The sequence below is a fragment of the Solenopsis invicta genome, chromosome 2 (genome assembly GCF_016802725.1).
Source record: "Solenopsis invicta isolate M01_SB chromosome 2, UNIL_Sinv_3.0, whole genome shotgun sequence".
In the NCBI taxonomy this organism is placed as follows: Eukaryota; Metazoa; Arthropoda; class Insecta; order Hymenoptera; family Formicidae; genus Solenopsis; species Solenopsis invicta.
The window spans coordinates 16,516,422-16,535,043 of NC_052665.1; the positions used below are offsets into that span (position 1 = coordinate 16,516,422).

Sequence of the window (18,622 nt, forward strand, 5' to 3'; positions counted from 1 at the left end):
GGAACTCGGCGGAGCAATGGTAATAAAAATTGCAAGGCAGCCAGTCTCTTCGCGTACATATCGGCTAGACATGATGCAATCTAATGTTTTGTATGAAGCTTAAAGTGGAATTGTGTGTTACGTGTTTCTATTTAAAAGAAATTTTATTTTATATTATAATATATGATAAAAAAGTAATGAGAACAAAATATGTTTATTTAAATTATTAAAAAGTTACACAATTATAAATATTATATGATATACACGGAAAGAATGGTTTTGCTAAAGTATCTGAAAATTTAACTGAATACAAAATTGTAAATAATTTTGTTAGACTGAATTAAAATAATTATGTTGGACGCTCAAGCTGGTTGCTGGAATGTCAAAACTTTTTTTAGCAGCGTTATTCATGTTTGAGCATCCTTTATAATTATTCTGATGATCCAAAAAAATTATTTTTAAACCTGGCTAAATTTTTAGATAGTTTATAAAACTGTTTTTTTTTTGTGGGAAACAGATTTCATTTTTATAAAATAAATGTAAGTTTTGATAATGAATATTTCATTAATGCTCTGTAAATCTGAATCGATAAAATCTTACTGATTTGCAACTTGTACTTATAATTGATAATTAGTGATTATTTAATGTCTTTCAGTGATTTTGGCTAAGATGAGGATACTCTCAGCGATTGGAATCAGTGTATTATCACGTGAAACAGTGCATACACAGAAAAAAAATTTATATCAAATCAACAATTCATTGTTTCATATATAAGCGAGAATATAAAATCTTGGAAGAATTTATAATCTTAAAGAGACATAATTTGCTTATATGAAGAGAATTTTTCTTTTTATGTAAACAAATTATGTCTCTTTATAAATTCTTCCAAGAAGATTTTATATTCTTGCTTATACATGAAACGATGAATTGTTGATTTGATACTAAATTCTTTTTCTATGTATATCACTGATTGATATAACTATCTTTCAGTGAATAACGACTGATAATAAATAACTCTGATTCTGATTTAGAGAGTGGATAAACATACATCTCTCTTTTTCTCAACGATAAAAGGAAATATAATTTCTGTTTAGACTACAATTCTCGTTTCCATCAATTTCCTGACACACACATACGTGCGATCTTACTTTAGCTTCAAGGTACTTTTCTCGTTCGTTTCTACACGACGATTTATTCGGGTCGCAAAGCTCGGAACTCGACTGATTGCCCAGTCGCAATTTCTTTCGCGGCGTAGCACGCAATAAAATCTTATTAGAGCCGAAGGTCGTTTTTGCGTACCCCTTTGTACGAAATGTTCCGTCGTAACGTGACTCATACTGTAGCTCGTTTACAATCTTTAAGCTTCGTCGATACGTGAAACTTAGGAATTATCACAAAATGAACCGATGGTCTGTTTCGCGTGGAGTTTTTATTTTGTGACATATGGCAACTACGAACAACCAAAAATAGATGGGAAATAAACGTGACAATTATCACGATTTTGGTATCCGTCTTCTTTTCGCAACGTGTATGTACACGCAAGTCGTTAAATGCGCGAGATACATACAACCAGTTGTAAATCGTCGACGTAAAGAGGAATGCTAAAATTCTGCTAATTGAATGCGCACACTCGAATGCAGCGGAACACGCGATGTCTGTTGCCGGTGATATCCCAGATTTCACGAAGTGCGTCGGCGTTCGCGCGCGGGTGAGAAGACTGATTATGTTAAGGAAATAAAGTTGTCATTGATGAAATTACAGGCGCGTCGACCTTCGCGTGCTTTACACAGCGTGCGGTTGTATAATTCTTCCAATGCCGATGTTTTTTTTTTTTTTTACGAGATTTCATTTATTTTTTTTTTTTCCTTGAAGATACCATTCACTTAGGCCCGGTTTTTCATTATCCAGTTAACTTATGGTTAAACTTGATGTTTTATCCAATGTGCTTCACCCATGATGATGCCATAGGTAAAGCTCATTGGTTAAAACATCAGGTTAAGTCTAACCACAAGTTAACCAGGTAATGAAAAACCGGGCCTTAATGTTAAAATTACGATTTCGCTGCAATTTGGAAATTTTAGATTTCCCACGAAGAACTTTCCGAGACTTCTCTCTCCTTCTCGAATATTTCTCTTTCCCTCTTAATTTGAACGCGCGTGTAATTGTTTCGTTACGTGAAAGAAATAATCACACCGACGCACCGGGTGAAAACTCGTTTGCAGAAAAATTCTTGCGGTAACAGCGTCGCGCATGTAAGGGAAAGTTTAGAGGAAGATTGATTTTACGATGCCGAGGGTCGATAGTTTCGTTTCTCGTCGCTCGAAAGCCCGGAGAAGAAAAAAAGCTCTTTGCATTTGCTGGGTCGGAGCGTACGCAGTGCGACGCGCGCGTGCTTCACTTTCAATTCCGTCCATTTTATTTCAGCTCAAGAGTGGATTGCTACTCTTTTTCTCTTTGTGCGTTGGTCGATTCAATCGCGTTTCTTTTCATGCGCCTCGCATTCTCCGGCACATCCGGAGCTTCGCGCTGTACGCCACCGAGACATCTCATCGCGTACGCCAAAGGAGCTTAGTCCATTCTATCACGGACGAGTCCTCGTCTCCCATTTTCTTTCTGGTAAGCGCTTGGATAAAGCCTTTGTGCGAGACTGATCATTTTCCAGCAATTTCTCATACCGATGATAACCGCGATATTCTTGCTTGAGTATTTGGAGCAGAAACGTGTACATTTTGAAATAATCTTTTCATATGTAATTTTGCAAGAAAATTTATAATTTTTAACTTGCCACAGAAAGAGAATTAATTATGAGTATTGCTTTAAAATCATTTAATATTATTTTAATATTGTTGCGTGATTATTTTAGTTCATGTTTTATCAAGTTTTATTTTTATTTCGTGAGAATAAACGGCTCTGAGCTTTTCATCGTGTTTGATCGAAAATGGACGATAAAGGTAAAACGAGATGATAATATTTTTGTTAAAAGATTAAGAGTTATACGATCCTAGCGCAACTCGAAATATAGGATATCTTTCAACGCCACGTAAAACTTTTGTTTAAAAAAGATGAATGTGTTTTTTAAAATGCGTATATTTATTTTTTTTAAATAAGTCGAAAAAATTACATTGAAAAAGTTGTCAAACTTGGAATGCATTTTTATGAAAACATTTTTCAAAATAGACACGATAACTCAAACATGGTTTGTTTGATCAATTTGACATTTTAAAGCAATATTTTTAATAACGATTCTTGGAAGCTCTTTTCAATTTTTAATTTGTTTCCTATTTTATATCAGAAATAGAAGAAAATTTTTGGCGAAAACGCAATTTTCAAAATTAGATTGCAGTTTAGTAGAAATAAAATTAAAATTCTCTGCGTGATTCGAAAATAACAAGTAATGGAAGCATATTGCTTACTTTTTCATTTCAAATACAATTTATTGAGGTTGAATGAGATATCATGCAGAACTGCAGCTATTATTTAAAGAATATTTATTATTATTATTTATTTTTATATTTATTCAAATTTTATATATTACGTTTTTAAATAAATAAAAAGATATATTGTATATTTTTTTTAAATATATTATTTATTTAAATTGAAATTTCAAATTGAAGTTTCATATAGTGTTGAAGAATATTCTATTTTCCAATTCGCTGAGATCTTATAATCATTTAAATATTAAACCACCCATGTATAAAAAGTTAAAATAACGATAATTATTTGAGCATTTTTTTTTATGATTTGAAACTACTATCTAAAATTTAAAAAAAAAAGAAAAAAATTATTCGATCGATCTTTCAATAGTTACGATGAACTATTTTCTTTATCAATTTTATGCTGACTGGCGTTTTTAAACGTGAATTATGCGGTAATACTTTCCAAACAAGCACTTAGATCTACTTTGTGCGAGGAGTAACTTGAGATACCGCTTTTAGAACCATCGTAATCTCAAGCACGACGAGCACTCGTCGTGCGAAAGCAGAAATCTCGTTCTCCTCGACGGCGTGCGGTAATGACAACCGCCGCCGAAGCTCCCACTTTGTGACGAGACGACAAAATGACGTCTGACTCCGCGAAGCGTGGCTAAATACAGCCTGTCTCGCGGAAGAGGCCGCAAAAAAATGCGGGCGAGGGTCTTGGGGATAGGCAATCAGAGCGATGGCATGGAAAGCGTGACCAGCGACGCGCTTTTAAAATTTCCGTCCGCGAGTAGCACTAATCCGAATGTGTAATCGAAAATTGGGAAGGAAAACGAAGGAACAAAGGTAGACTCGAGTACTCGACGATGACACGAATCTAAATTGCGAAGAGCAGATTTTATAATAAGAGACGAATCTTTATTTTGTCGACGTTTGGATGTATCGGACATATGATTCTCCTGCAAAGTAAATAAAATTTGGAATTGTGTTAATATTAACACTTCAAATAAATTACATATGAAAGTTTGGTGAATAAAATTATATTTTTATTTAATATTTTTATAGTTTATTTACACTATTAAAAATTAAATTATTTTTTACTACGTTAAGAAAAAAATCTCGATTTTTTTGTGTACTTTAAAAATTCAAAATAATTTATACAAAGTTTTATTGTGATTGTCTGTTTAGTTATTTTGTAAATAAATAAATAGATAAATTTTGTTTATTTTACGTTTAAATGATCTTTGCAGCGCAACGAAACTTTACACAAATTATCTTGAGAATATTCAAAGTACTCAACTAAAAGAATTCAGATTTTTTTCATTATTTCATTTTTAATTATATTTTTATCAGAGCACACGTCTACTTTTTATTGAAATAACATTTTATCCAGATAGAAAATCATTGCCAAATGTTTTTCTACTACTTTGAAATGCAATATAAAACAATCTGTAATTTTTTCATAATTTTCTTAATAAGAAATGTCCTGTACATCTTTAAGAACGTAGAAATATCGTGAAAACATACTACATTTTTTTCATCATTGGAACCTTTGAATTAGAAAAAAAACTTTTTAGTGCGAATATCATAGAGTAATAAACAATTTTTATTAATATTTTTTTATACAAGCTCGAGACCTTCATGTTTTTGATCAGGGAATCGGCTTCACGTTACTAGAACATCTGTTGGTGAAATTAGGATCGAAGGAGTTCTGGCGCACTCTGTATATTTTCTCAGATTGTTCGCAAGTTTGCTATCGTCTGCACTAACACGAATATCTCGAAGTGTTCACGCTTCGACAAATTCATTTCGTCGTTGCCGGAAACTCTCCGTCAATTCGATCTTCGCGTGGCGCAAGCGGAGTATGACTCGACGATAAGTTCGTACGCAATTTTCCTGCGAGAGCGTCTTCGGCGATGCGTGAAGCCCTGCCCCAAAAGGCACAGGAGGAAAGGAAGAGTTCAAGTACATATCGTGCGCTTACAGCGATCTCTCCTCCACCGTCATCGCAAACGAAGCGGAAAACCGGCGCGGCTCGTTCGTTGTCGTCGAATCGACTTCGCCTGGCGATCGATTGCGTCTCGATCTAAATGTAAATTTGCCGCGGCTGCGTGAAGCCCAGTCTTGGTGCATCGCCACGACACGAACGCAAATTGCATAATCGCGACGCGTAATCGTAGACAACGTTGTGGAGCGGGAAGACAAAGTGACCGCAAAGTGACAATCCGCAAGTCGCCTCTGTGACGCAATTTCGAATGCACTTTTCATGCGGTAGGATTCAATTGTGCGATACACCTGCTGCAAGGTGTTGAAAGGATTCTCATCGGTTCTCATCGTATATGCAGTGTATTCTACCCGGATCATTTATTAGATTTCTGAGATTGTTAGAACTCATAGAATTACGCTAAATAAATAAAGTGTTTAATTTTAATATATTAAATTTTGTTATTTTTGTCTCCGTTTTTATACGCTTAAAAATGTTTTTGTTTTACACGATATGTAAGTTTAAAACACTAGAATGTATAAAACTGAAACATTTTTAGGTATTTAAAAAACGGAGACAAGTAAAACATTTTAATATTTTAAAATTAAACACTTTTTTTCGAGCGCAGACTTACGTCGCTTTCAACGTAACATAACTGCAAAATTTTTCGCGAGAACAGTAGTTTCGCCATAGATAATATCGTCGGCGAGAATGTAGGCCAATTCTCTTTGTGATCCGGAAATTCTCTTCCGAGCGAAATTCGTTGCCAAGATTCTGAATTTATTTCTTTCGTAGTTATTAATTCGCCTGCCGCATTCTCTGCACCGTATTAATTTATATATCTTGCAAAATAAAAAGAAATGGGGTGACTGGAGCTGGCAATAAAAGATGCAGTGCTATCGTCGGAATATAGGCGAGGCTGCATTAGACGGCGCGGTAGTGATAAGGCCATTGACACGGGTAGCCGAGCCAGCCGGGATCAGCGAGATGGCGAGCGTCGCTGAACGTCGTCGATGGTGGTTTTAGCAACAGTATTAGCGATCTAGTTTGTACAGGACCCGGCAAACTGGGTCGCGCAGGGTCCATGACATCTGCTGCCCTCGATCTCGCTCCTCTTTTCCCCTCGTCGTTCGTATCTTGTCGTCCTTCCTGAATGTGGGTTTTCTCCGTTTGAACTCCCTTCTGCCCTGCTCCTCTTAACGAATACACGACGTCGGATAATGTTGTTATCCGCGCTTCGCCCTCCGCCTAATCGTATTTCGTGTTTTACCGGCGTCCGTGAACGTCACCGAAGATAAACGCAACGGTTATTATTATCAAGGAAGCTCCGATGGAAAGTGCGCTCTTAAGACTCTCACGAGGATACACAACTCATAAACGACTGATTTGTGATCCTATTAGCTCTTAGTTAACTCGTACTCTATAACTTAATACACACGAATCGAGGGAAATAGCATAGAAAATGAAACGAAAGTTGAAACGGTATCTTAAGAACAGAGATGCTTAAATATAACGTAGATGGAAATTAAATTTGCTTTAGCGGGACTGTAATGCGACTTCGATATATCTCATGCGCGGATAAATAATTTCAGACTATAGAGAACCGTCATGGACAGGTGGAGATCGCTAATATTGAATCAAATGGACAGGTTAATTCAAGACCGAAAGCTATTAGATAATTAACTTCTCTTAGGCTTATTAACCCTTTTGTTTTTATTGCGCCGTAAAGTCTCTTCAATTTGCCTTATTCAATTATTAATTATTCAAACGTCAGTCCTTCGGGTTGTTTATTCGAACTTAAGAAACGACGAATTTAATGAACTTACGTCATTATTGCCATTAATTTTCGGTAAATTGAATGGCTAGGTTGAGAAATATATAAACTTGAAATGCGCAGTAATAAAGGAGAACATGAGAAAAAGACGTACAAAGAAACTCTGTTTTTCAAGATGATATATCAGCGTGCACGAATCGTTTCGTAAGCGTCTGGCGCATGGAAAAAATATCATTCCGTTGTTTCAATATTCAGAAATACATATAATATGCAGGTGCGGGGCACGGACGACGGACGGTGTCCTACAATTTAGACGACAGATGTTGCAGCCGTGTTCTCAGGGCCGCGTGTGTATAAGCGTTGCGCGTCGATACAATTTTTTCTCCTATACCTACCTGCGTACCCGCGGCACCCGCGGCACCCGCCTACGCGAATTACCGTCTGACTTTCTCTGGTTCTTCAAGTATTGAAAGGTTTTCTGTGGGCGAGAGAGAGAAAGAGAGAGAGAGAGAGAGAGAGAGAGAGAGAGAGAGAGAGAGAGAGAGAGAGAGAGAGAGAGAGAGAGAGAGAGAGAGATGTATGACGACAAAGTGCTGAGGAGTGCGAGACAAACTGTCTCGGATGAATATAATAGTTGGACGTAGGTTTCCTGGTCAATTATATAATTTGCGTTAGACGTCGTTCTTTTCATATGCGTGTTTTTCGAGCAATGCGTAGGCGATATTTTTTCTAAAAATGTAGAGTATTCGAGCTCCCTCTGGATTACAGAGAATTGAAATCTCTGTCGAGAACAACTGAGCTTTAAAAGCTAAAAAATAATAGAAAATTTTTTTTCGGAGCTTGGTAGACTTTTATAATACATTTTTTTTTAATTTGCGGTTTAAATATAATAAATGTATTCGACATAATGGACTGAGTTTAAAAATTTCACAGAATTTTACAACAAAATTTTATTCAGTCTTTTTACGCTTGTATTAATAAACAATGAATAATAATATAAGGCCGAGAACGAGCTATTCTTTGGGTTTTCGAATTACAATTTGTTTTAATCTTAATGCGGCTAAAGAACAAGTACGTCCGAAATGTTCCGCTAACTGTATCTTGGTTGTTAAGATTAAAACAAATTGTAATTCGAAAAACCAAAGAATAGCTCGTTCTCGGCCTTATACAAAATTTTATTAAATTGATAATGCTAGATTACTTTATGTTCAACTTTCCCTTACTTATCACAATTTTATTTCATATTGCACACATTTTAAATGTCTTATAATAATTGCATTTCATTAATTATGTCACTCGGACGTTTTGTTAATTAGAATATTAATGGTACTGTTGTAATTAAATTACTGCACATAATATATACACACACATATCTCTGTATTATATTACTTTAGCAAGGTAATACCGTGTCAGATTACACGATGCTACCTGCATGATAAGGCTATTGTACTAAACGATAAGCCATAATGCATCAGCGAATTTTATCCGTAAATGAAGGTCGGATAATCCGCGCATGAGGAAGCTTAAAAGAAGTTTATCGGCTCTTTTAATACAATGATGATACAAAATAACCGTTTTCAAGTGGTGGTAACATTTACAGTAAACTTTTGAAGAGAATAATATTCTGAGTTTACCTGTAAAAAAGAACTGGAAGAAAAACACTTTCTACAATATTTTACCTTTCGCAAATATTTTCACAAGCTAGATCTACGAATAATTTTATCTCGAATTTGCGTTTTTAACTTTTCTCGTTGTTTCTCAATTATTCCATCAGAATTTGCTCGCAAATGTAGCTGTTTCACACGGGATAGAATTGGCGATTAGCGTTGTTCTAGCCATGCTAGCCCTTCCGAGGAGCTACATTAATATGCCGACAATCTAGCATATTTCGCCATTTATCAGATCGTCGTTTAAACGCCGATTGATCTTTCACGAGGGGAGCGTTCCGCCGCATCGCTTAACCGCAAAATTGTCGGATCTGATGGGATATTTTATTTCGCTGAAAGGTCAGGTATATCGTGCGCTGCATGGGCACGCCAACCCTAGCGCGAATCAGAGATAACGAGAGGAGGGGAAGGGTGATTAATATGGCATAGTATAGCGACGGGTTAGCCGGCAGATTTAGTCTTGGCCTTTGCCAAAAGTGGGTCGTCTTCAACTTTTCGGCGATGCCCGGTCAGCCAATTAAAACGCTGACCGCCGTCGGTCGAATCGCGGAACACCACCTTCGGCATCCTTCGACCTATTCTAATCAACTATGTCAGTCGGGTAAATGTAGTTAAAATGGTGTTATTTCGGTGCTATATATCCACAGGCATACGCGCACGTTACAATCTATCTTCAACGATCTCTTGATAAAATCTAAAGTTGTTAATGTGCTAAATCTGCTGTAGATACATAGCACATTAACAATTTAAAAATTGCCAAGAAGATAGATACTTAATCAAATTCTCGTTAAACTAGGTTAACTCGAAATTCATTAAGGAAAAAATCGATTGTTCTGTACAAGAATCGCGCAAAGTATATGTGAAACATTTATGTCGCGCGCGCATGCATACAAATGCGATAAAATATCATATCCATTGAAAAAAAAAAATTTTATCCAATCTAATCATTTCTTTGATTTAAATAAATATTAATTAGTATAAAATAATTTATTTTTAAAATTAGGAAATATTTTTTTAATCAAGAAAATGATGTTGAAAACAAACTTTTTTCTCCGGTGTAGAGAATCTTCCTTTATTTCTACTTCCTGATATTTTATAAGATAAAATAGACGTCGATATTATTAAGCAGTTCGAGACCTCTCATTCATTCAAACTTACTAATTTTTTAATCGTTTCTAATAACGGCCCGCAATTAAAATAACTCGTTTCTCTTTTTTTCGCTCGCTTTTAATTAAAAGGAAAGACGATAAATCCTGAGACGTTCCCACAGATAAACGTGAATGCTGGTAATCGATTGGCGGTTCGCCGCGAGTTTATTGAGATTCTGGACGTTGGTCAGGAACAAATCCCGGTGGACTGTCGCTTCCAGGCCTCGCCTCCTCCTCCTCCTCCTCCTCCTCGTCCTCCTCTTTGTCCTCCCACGACGAAACTCTCCGCTCGAAGAGTTCATCCTGGAACGAATATCGAACAGTTTTCCGATACTTTCGGCTTCCGGATTGTGACTTCTTCTTCTCTTATTGTCGACGCGATTTGTACCGACGAACGCCACGACGGCGCAATATCCACTATTCCGCCTCTACGTCACTCTTTTCTATACTATTGTCCGGCTTTGCGAAGCCCGGGGAATTCTGACGGAAGTAGAGTGACGGCTATTGACTTCGAGATTAAGCGATCCTTGCGCGACGACTATGCGACGGCTAGGCACGACGCAAACATTCGTGCTCGTACACTCTCACGCCCGCCGATAAATCGAATTTAGCTCGACAGCTTTTGTCCAGATGCTATAAAAGTAATGAATAACCGAGGGCGGGTAATTGAAATCGTTAAAGTGCATGTGGGAATGGAGAACTTTGAAATTCTAAAGTTTAACGGTTGTTATCGAATTTGTTAAATGTGCTTTATTTATGGATGTTTTATTTAACATTTATGATGAAAGGACCGATTATAATTATTAATCTGTTTGCTGAAACTCGTGATGCTGCTTCGTGCGTTAAAGGTTCTCTTTAAACCTGTTTAATCTCTCGTCAGAGCGCCACAGCCTTCGTTAGATTTTGTATTTAATTTCCTGGAAGGAAAAATTAATCTTCCCGGAATTAATCTCCGTAACCTTTCACCTTATTGCGGATATTTCAAGAGTTTTAGGAAGCTAGAATTACGTTTACTTCGCGGTGTATAATTTCTTTTTACATTAAAAAGTTTGACGATTCCGCTCGTTACGAGAAAAGAAAAAGCTTCTACAGGCAGTGTGTCACGTTGTGTTTTCTGTCAATATGAAAATGAGAGGAAGAAAAACAAGTTTCTGTTCACATAATAATTTATCGGCGAATGGTTTACTAGAAATCTACATTTACATTTTATTAACATAACAAATTTATTATTTGAAGATGTATTTGAATATTTATCACCGGTACGACATAAAATATTTCGATAAAAATCACTTCACGCAACGTAACGTTATCGGTGAAGAGAGCAATCGTTACACAGCATTATCTATTCCATCGACATTTCTCGTCTCTCGCGGTGGTTACACAACATCATTATTCAGTCATCCGTTTGGTAACAGCCATAATTTTTTTTTCGCTCGTATACGTACACATATGAAGCGTACATAGCTGGGAACGAAAACGTGGGCCACAGTCGTTGTCGGGGCGCGCTGATCTCCATTGTTGAAAGACAGAATTGCAGAACCGAGTATTCCGCGCTCCGTGCAGATCCTCTCGAGTCGAGAGTCCGACCACGTTACAAATTTCATGCTTGTACTTGTCCACCGCATTGCACCAGCGGCGGCTGGAACGGCTTCCGTCCCGTCTGAATTATCCAGCGTTGATGTTGGAAGGCAGCTAGAATTTAATTGGCGAGCGACCGTGGATCCCAGGAATGCCCAATGTGCATTCCTAAATTTCGGGCGTAATAAATTTGGCAAAATTTACACACCGCTCGTTAGAACAGAGAGTTCAAAGTTTCAAGAATTTATTCACATTCCTCGCGTTCCAAATTTCATGTTTGTCTTCATCGAGTTGATATTTCTTTAACGACGCTAACGAACGCCGTGCAACCAAAAGCGCCGTGAAATTTATACCAGGAAAAAGAATTTACTGCCTCCAGTAAAAGTTGCTTAGTTGAAACATTCTTTTTTTTTTTAATAACAAACAAATATTTATATATACAAAAAATCTAGTTGCTTCTGCGAAATACATGAAAATAAAAAAAAATATTTGTTTATATTAAGTAAACAGTTTTTTTTTTTTTTTTTTCGAAACATTACCGAAAAAAAAAGTTTACTGTACATGGTCGCAATTTTTATCTCGCTGATCGAACGGTGACACGCGTTATTTAAAGCCCGCTATAGCAACTAGTGTCAAACGAAGAGCGGATCTAGTTGTCATCTATAGCGCGATCGTTCCGTCTGCTAATGCGTGTTCGGTTCTTATCTCCTAACGTAAATCTAAACGACCGAGAGAGAGAGAGAGAGAAAGAAAGAGACGTTCTATCGCGTATCGCCTCGTCAAATCACCAACAGTGCCGTGTATATTCAAATCGCGGTGGATTCGAAAGAGGTCGCGAAAGCTCCCCTTTGCATACTAAACGTCATATTATCTCAACGCTGCAATAACGCTGCCAATACGGGAGCGCAACGACACTACAGCACAGTACGCATGATAGGCGTGCAGCACGCATACCGGTGTGGTTATCTCATAATGGTTCCCGAGATGAATATCGAAAAGAAGTCGCACAAGGGGCAAAGGCCTTCGCCGCGTTCTTTCTTTGAAACTTTCGTAGCAACAAGACTTTCTTGACTTATTGGTTAAATTTTCTTTCCGACGAGTAGAAGTGTACTAAAATTATACGGAAAGAACAATTTTGCTGAAATACAGATCTGAAAATAATTGTGTTGGACCAGCTAAATAATTGTATTGGACGCTTCAACTAGAATGTCAAAACTTTTTGCAGAAATAACGTCGTACTTGAACTTTCTACAGAATTTTGTTTTGACGATTCAACAATTATTTTCTGATCTGTATCTCTGATAGTTAAATTTTCAGATGCTGCAGTAAAATTGTTTTTCCCTGTGAAATTTCTAAGTCGGTGATATTTTTTACGAATAAAGCAATTTACTTTCTATATCCAATAAGATTTTTGAGAAATAATTTTATTATAAATTTATTATTAACGCGTACTATGTATTCGTACATTTATCATTTTTAATCTTCTAAAAGTTCTTATGCACATACTACTTAAAGTTTGTATTTTCAAAATCATTAATTAAAGCTTGTTAAAAGAGAGCAGCTTCCTGTTTACAATGAGGTGTTGCAGTTAAAAATACGACAACTTTTTACCATGATACGCTTTTAGACTAGGATTATGCTTTATTATGGGGCATGATCTATTATAATCTATTTATTATATTTATATAATCAATGTGTTTCAAAGCACCGAATGGCAATCTAGAAATAGGATAGTTCTTTGCACTCAATATTTTTGTATGGTGCCAACTTAAATATTTTTGTAATTATTTAACATTCAAGTTAAAATATATCTTCTCTCTCTCTCTCTCTCTCTCTCTCTCTCTCTTTCTTTCTCTCCTCTAAGTAAATCTGAAATAAAATCCCTGTTGAAATGAACTTCATTTCAAATTAAAAATGAAAAATACTATTTTATTTATTTATTTTTTAAACTCAATTCATCAAAAATAACTATACTTTTATTAACAAAAAATCTACTTTAAATCCAAAAATCTGAAACATGTCAATTCTTGAGACTAATTAAGTTAAGCGATTCGTCGCTGATATTTTATTCGATGCATCGGTTTTCGGCGCCTGTTTCTAAAATAACCAGCGAGATGTGTGTTGTTTCAGGGGTATCTGGCAAGGACGTAAGCGGATGGGCGAAGATCCCGTGTCTGAAAGGCCGGGCGTCTAGCAAAAGCGGAAGCAATGTAGGAGGACCGCACGTAGGCCCGCCGCAATGTCCGCACTCCGTTTTGAGCAGTACTCGCAGCTCCGTGAGTAGCTCTCCATTGAGCCCGTGTCCGACGCCCATGCCCTTCTTGGTAACCTCGGGCTCTGTCAGGTGAGTAACAGAGTTCTTCCTCTAATATACGTCGCATATGCTACTCTGAATGACGTACTTAATACCGAGATTCGATTTATTAACGTCAACCTTGGCAAAACCGAGGGATTTCGAACTGCGTTATAATGGGAGATGTAATAATATATAAATATCACTATATCAAGTGTAAAAATAGGACGCGTATCTAAAGTTTTGATAGATTTTAGAAACGTCGTATTTGTCGTTTCTGTCGTAATATTTCTTCGATGTTTTTCTACAGTAAAACAATTTTAAGTTTGTTTGCTTTTCTTTGCCAAATTGGGGGTAAGTTATTTTCTCGCGTGATTGTCTCGAATGCGAGGCTAAATCTAACTCAAGTTTCTCATTCAAGAAACATTGCGAAAAGCAATTAGCGATAATTGAAGGTCCTCTACAATTATGTAAATTCGCCAAGTACATTGCAAGGTTCCGTTTTCGACATAACAGCGACATCGGTTGTCGTTCGCGTAAAGGCCACGTCTACTCAAAATAGGTTCTATATACATATTTTATCAAGGCATTATATATCCAGCTGTAAGATAAACATAGCTCGGTAGTGTAAGCCCCTCTCGCAAAGTTCATATCCGGCGATAGTCAACGTTCGCTTTAATTCATCGCTTACATCGCCATTGTAATTTCTTCCACGTACGTCAATCGTCATATCGATCCTTCGATTTTCGTCACCAAAAGTGCGTGACTGATGAGACAAATGTCTTATTGTTTACGATAATAATAACTCCGAGGAAGATTGCGTCGATGATACGTTATTTGTTTGCGTCGTATAATCAGCCCATCGATAAATATTTAGTAAATCCACAGTTTTATCCAAACATTAAAAAAATATATATATATTGTTTAGATTTGTTTTTAAGCCATTGAATTTATGAGGAAATACTTTTCTGTCATATTAAATTTATTTATTTATTGCTAGAATAAAAAAGGCATATCAATAACGATAACGATATTATAGAAATATAATCGTAGTATATTAGATTAATCGATAAAAGTACGATGGCTAAGGTTTTCTCTGTTATTTATGCAACCATTTTTTGTCGCGCGTCACGATAGAATAACATCAACAGTTAATGTTAAAAAAACACAAAAATAAAAAAAGATAGAAGTGTGGTTGCGCACGTTACGTACGTAATACTGTACGCAATACGTAATATGAGCTTATTTCCAATAATCTGTGCTAAATTACTAGACAAGCTTATTGGATCATTAAAAATTTGTTTTGAAGTAACTTCGCTCTTAGGCAATGAGTTGTTAACTTTTAATTATGATCTTCCGCACGTGTTATGATTACAGTTATTTTCGACTGTAATTATCATTAATATATTGTGGGTGCAATTTAGAAACTTTTTAATATCACCTTGTTGTGAAAACTTTGCAAGGTTAATATTATGTTTTTATACTTGCAAATTTTTTATACAAATGCACAAAGTGTAGCAGACTTTCAAGTACTTTAGTAATATATAAAAAGTATTAAATTATCATAGTAATATATACGAAGTTTGCCAGTATCCTCTCTCCTCTTTTCTTTATGCGAATAAAATATTATACGCCACTCTCAAGGTTAAGCCATAAAAGTAATGCAAAGCAGCAAGATAAATGCGCCATAATTTTTTGTACGATGCGCTGCAACCGACTCACGAATTGAAACGAATGTGTTACTGTAAATAAATGAAATAAGAACAAGACAGCCTGCAAGAGAGAGCCCTTCCTCTCTGCAATGTATGAGACGTCATTATTGCATAATTTCAGAACTGAAGCCGTTTTGCTTAGAATTATTAACTTGCGCAAAACTTGCTCTGTTAAACTTTGCTCCTAAGTTTTCAATGGTCTCTCCAAAAATCGTGTTCTTTCACGTTCAAAATGTATTAGATGTCTATATGTACATATAGATATAGAAATAAATCGTGACTTTTGTAAAAAAAAAAAACAAAAAATGTAAAGGTCTGCACATATGCTAGAAGTTAAAGTTTTCATTGACGAAAGTATTTTTTTCCTTTTCGACGGAGATTTTCCAGGAGACCTTCATCTAATGGAATCCCTTAGCGCGAGAACCGATCTTTCCGAAAAGTTCGCGAATTCAGCGGATGTGAGCGGAATAGCGAGTTTGTCGGATATAACTTCGACATTCTGACATACCCAGTCGGGTCTGAATGAATAATTCATGGCATCTCTCAAAGCACCCAGGGCCCCTGCTGCAATATCGATAACCATCCACTTTGATCAACCATTTCCCGTCCTGTCGTCCGATAATCGTTTCGCGAATTCCCGCGGCACGAAAGCAAGACACGTTGATATCTAACACGGATAAGCAGGCTTGTTTCGTCAATCAGCATTATATTTTACCTTTGTGCATTCGTATAAATAATTTCTAAATCGATTTAAAACTGATTTAAAAATTTTAATTTATTTGTTAACATATTTAAACGTGTTAGTAGGATTACTTTACGCTATAAATAATGATGGGCTTAAATAGGATGTAAAGAGCTTTTCGCGATTTTTAAGATACGTGTGCTGATAAAGAGTAATATGCTTTATTTATAATTCTATAAATACATTTTAGAATTATAATTTTGGAATTTAATTATTAAAATATTTAACATTGAAGATGAAGAAAATGTGAAAATTTTTGCGAAGTGAAAACTACAAAAAAAAAAAACAGATTAATTGGTATAGAGTCAGCAGTATGATACATATTTTCTTGCGAAAGAACGGAACTTATTAAAGATATCTACTTCTATACAGCGGCTGATACATCGTTCCATATATCTTGGTATTTTAATCGCGTTTAAAGAAATTCTATGAAGAAGTCGCTTATGCCTATTTCCCTCGTGGTCGCGTTTTAATCCTTAAAATAGTCACGATTCTTAGTAGAACGTGGGACAAGAACGAGACACGTCTTGTCGCGTTAGCGGAGGGCGCAGATGTCTCGCGGTGTAAAGGCAAATTGAACGCGTAGGTGTGTCTATAGTCCGTACCTATCAAAGTTATCGATTGGCTCTTTGCTCCGCTCTCAAATTCAGGAGGCTTTTCGTCGCTTGACAAATGTTAACGGCGCGACGACGAGGGAGAAGCAGAAAGAGAGGATACGCGAAAGCCATATATATTTGTATATAAGCCGTAATACGTGCGCGAGTTTTCATACGTCGGCTTGCAGATTTTTCCGCGCACTCTCGCTCTGGAATCTCTCGTCTGTACGCGAAGAGCGCAGAATCCGTGCATTCCGTATCTTCCTCATATCCATAAAAAAAATATCTCGCTCCTTCTTATACTGATGACAGGAAGCTAATCGCGTTTTGACATAAAGAGGAGTCAGTTCTCTTCGTGAGTCACTGTATTTATTAACGTTTTTTTTCCCACCATTAGGGACATGATCGAAGTCGGACTTAATAACGCATTTTGGCGTGTACGAATGCGAAGGTGATTAACGTCTTGCGTGCAGCATTAATCACGTCTTCGTAACGATCCGGTAGAACCTTGCTTGGGGGCAGCGGAGTGTGAAGTTCTTAAGAACTATTAGAAAAAGAATATATTCGATGCGTCATCTTGCGATCATTAGACATATTTAATCGAGGACTGACGTACTCGCCAATTGCGGTGCATATGAAACCAGATTATATATATATATATCGCGCATCGTGTAAGCTTTTTCTCTTTCTTTCTTACTCGCTGTACTTTATGGCATTTGATAACGTCAGTATTTCCGAGATCTCTCAAAATTCCACCTATAAATTCCCAAATATAAGTTTCTCAAATTACCATACATAAAAGCGTTCTTTCTCAAGTTGGAAAAAGATTGAAATCTCAAATTTAGTTTTTGGACGAGGGAGTGTTACAAAGTTTTATATATCTCGCCGAAAAAAAAGCTGTAACATTTTCTATTTAACTTTTCTCCGACAATTTGGACAATTTCCAGGATATCGGGGAAACTTGAGAGAATTAGTTTATCTCTCCGATGGATCGCTTCATCCCCTAAAATCTGTATCCGCGCGAAGTTTCAAATCTGTTTGAGTTCACGGGTCGCCGAACCTCCTCTTGTTAGTCTACTGTTCGTCCGTAGAGAACCTCCCTCGGATAAGCGATTCCCTTGTATTCCGCGAAACACGTAAGAACAAAGTCGAAGTCGCAGTTGAGTCACATTCGGAGAGAATCTCAGGTTTAAGACAGAGAACTGCTTCGTGGACAGCCTAATTGGCCATTAACCGTTGTCTGTGTTCCAGTAGCGGCATGGTGCAAAGCGTCGGGGCCAATTTATCGCCGGACCAAACATTCGGATCGATCCGTTCGCTCTCGGTGACGAGAGAAGTCGCCAGTTTTCCCCTGTCGCGAACGCCCACGCCGCCCCCGCAACACAGGTAGGTAAATTCCGTTTATTTTACGTGATTCCGATGCGTCAAACACATATATCAATAGCGAGCACACTTGGAGAAATGAATTAAGCGCCTCCGCAAAACAAAAAAAAAGGAGAATCAGTTTTTCTAATTTCAGTATAAATTGAATTCGTTGACGTGAAAATTATTTATTTGCGTTTACAATTCGCAATTTCGATAAATTGAAAACGAAATGACAAATTCCGACAAGATTCTGATAGTCCCATTTATTCGCTTCGTTAATACTTCATTCGTTAATGTCAAAGGTAGCAAATTTAGTCAATAAAATGCATGAATTTTTCACCGTTGTCTTTTAACTCCCCAGTCCA

At 36.7% G+C, this 18,622-nt stretch overlaps 1 protein-coding gene across 7 annotated transcripts in view; it reads left to right on the forward strand.

The window, feature by feature from the left end:
* Positions 1-18,622, forward strand: part of LOC105197510 — an 81,625-nt gene that overhangs the window by 53,135 nt on the left and 9,868 nt on the right. For 6 of the 7 annotated variants that reach the window (XM_011163920.3, XM_011163924.3, XM_011163921.3 and 3 more), the window contains exons 4-5: positions 13,680-13,893; positions 18,144-18,278. In XM_011163920.3, coding sequence (XP_011162222.2) covers positions 13,680-13,893; positions 18,144-18,278 — 349 coding nt within the window. The remainder of the gene's footprint in view (positions 1-13,679; positions 13,894-18,143; positions 18,279-18,622) is intronic. The other variant, XM_026131221.2, reaches the window with a different exon arrangement.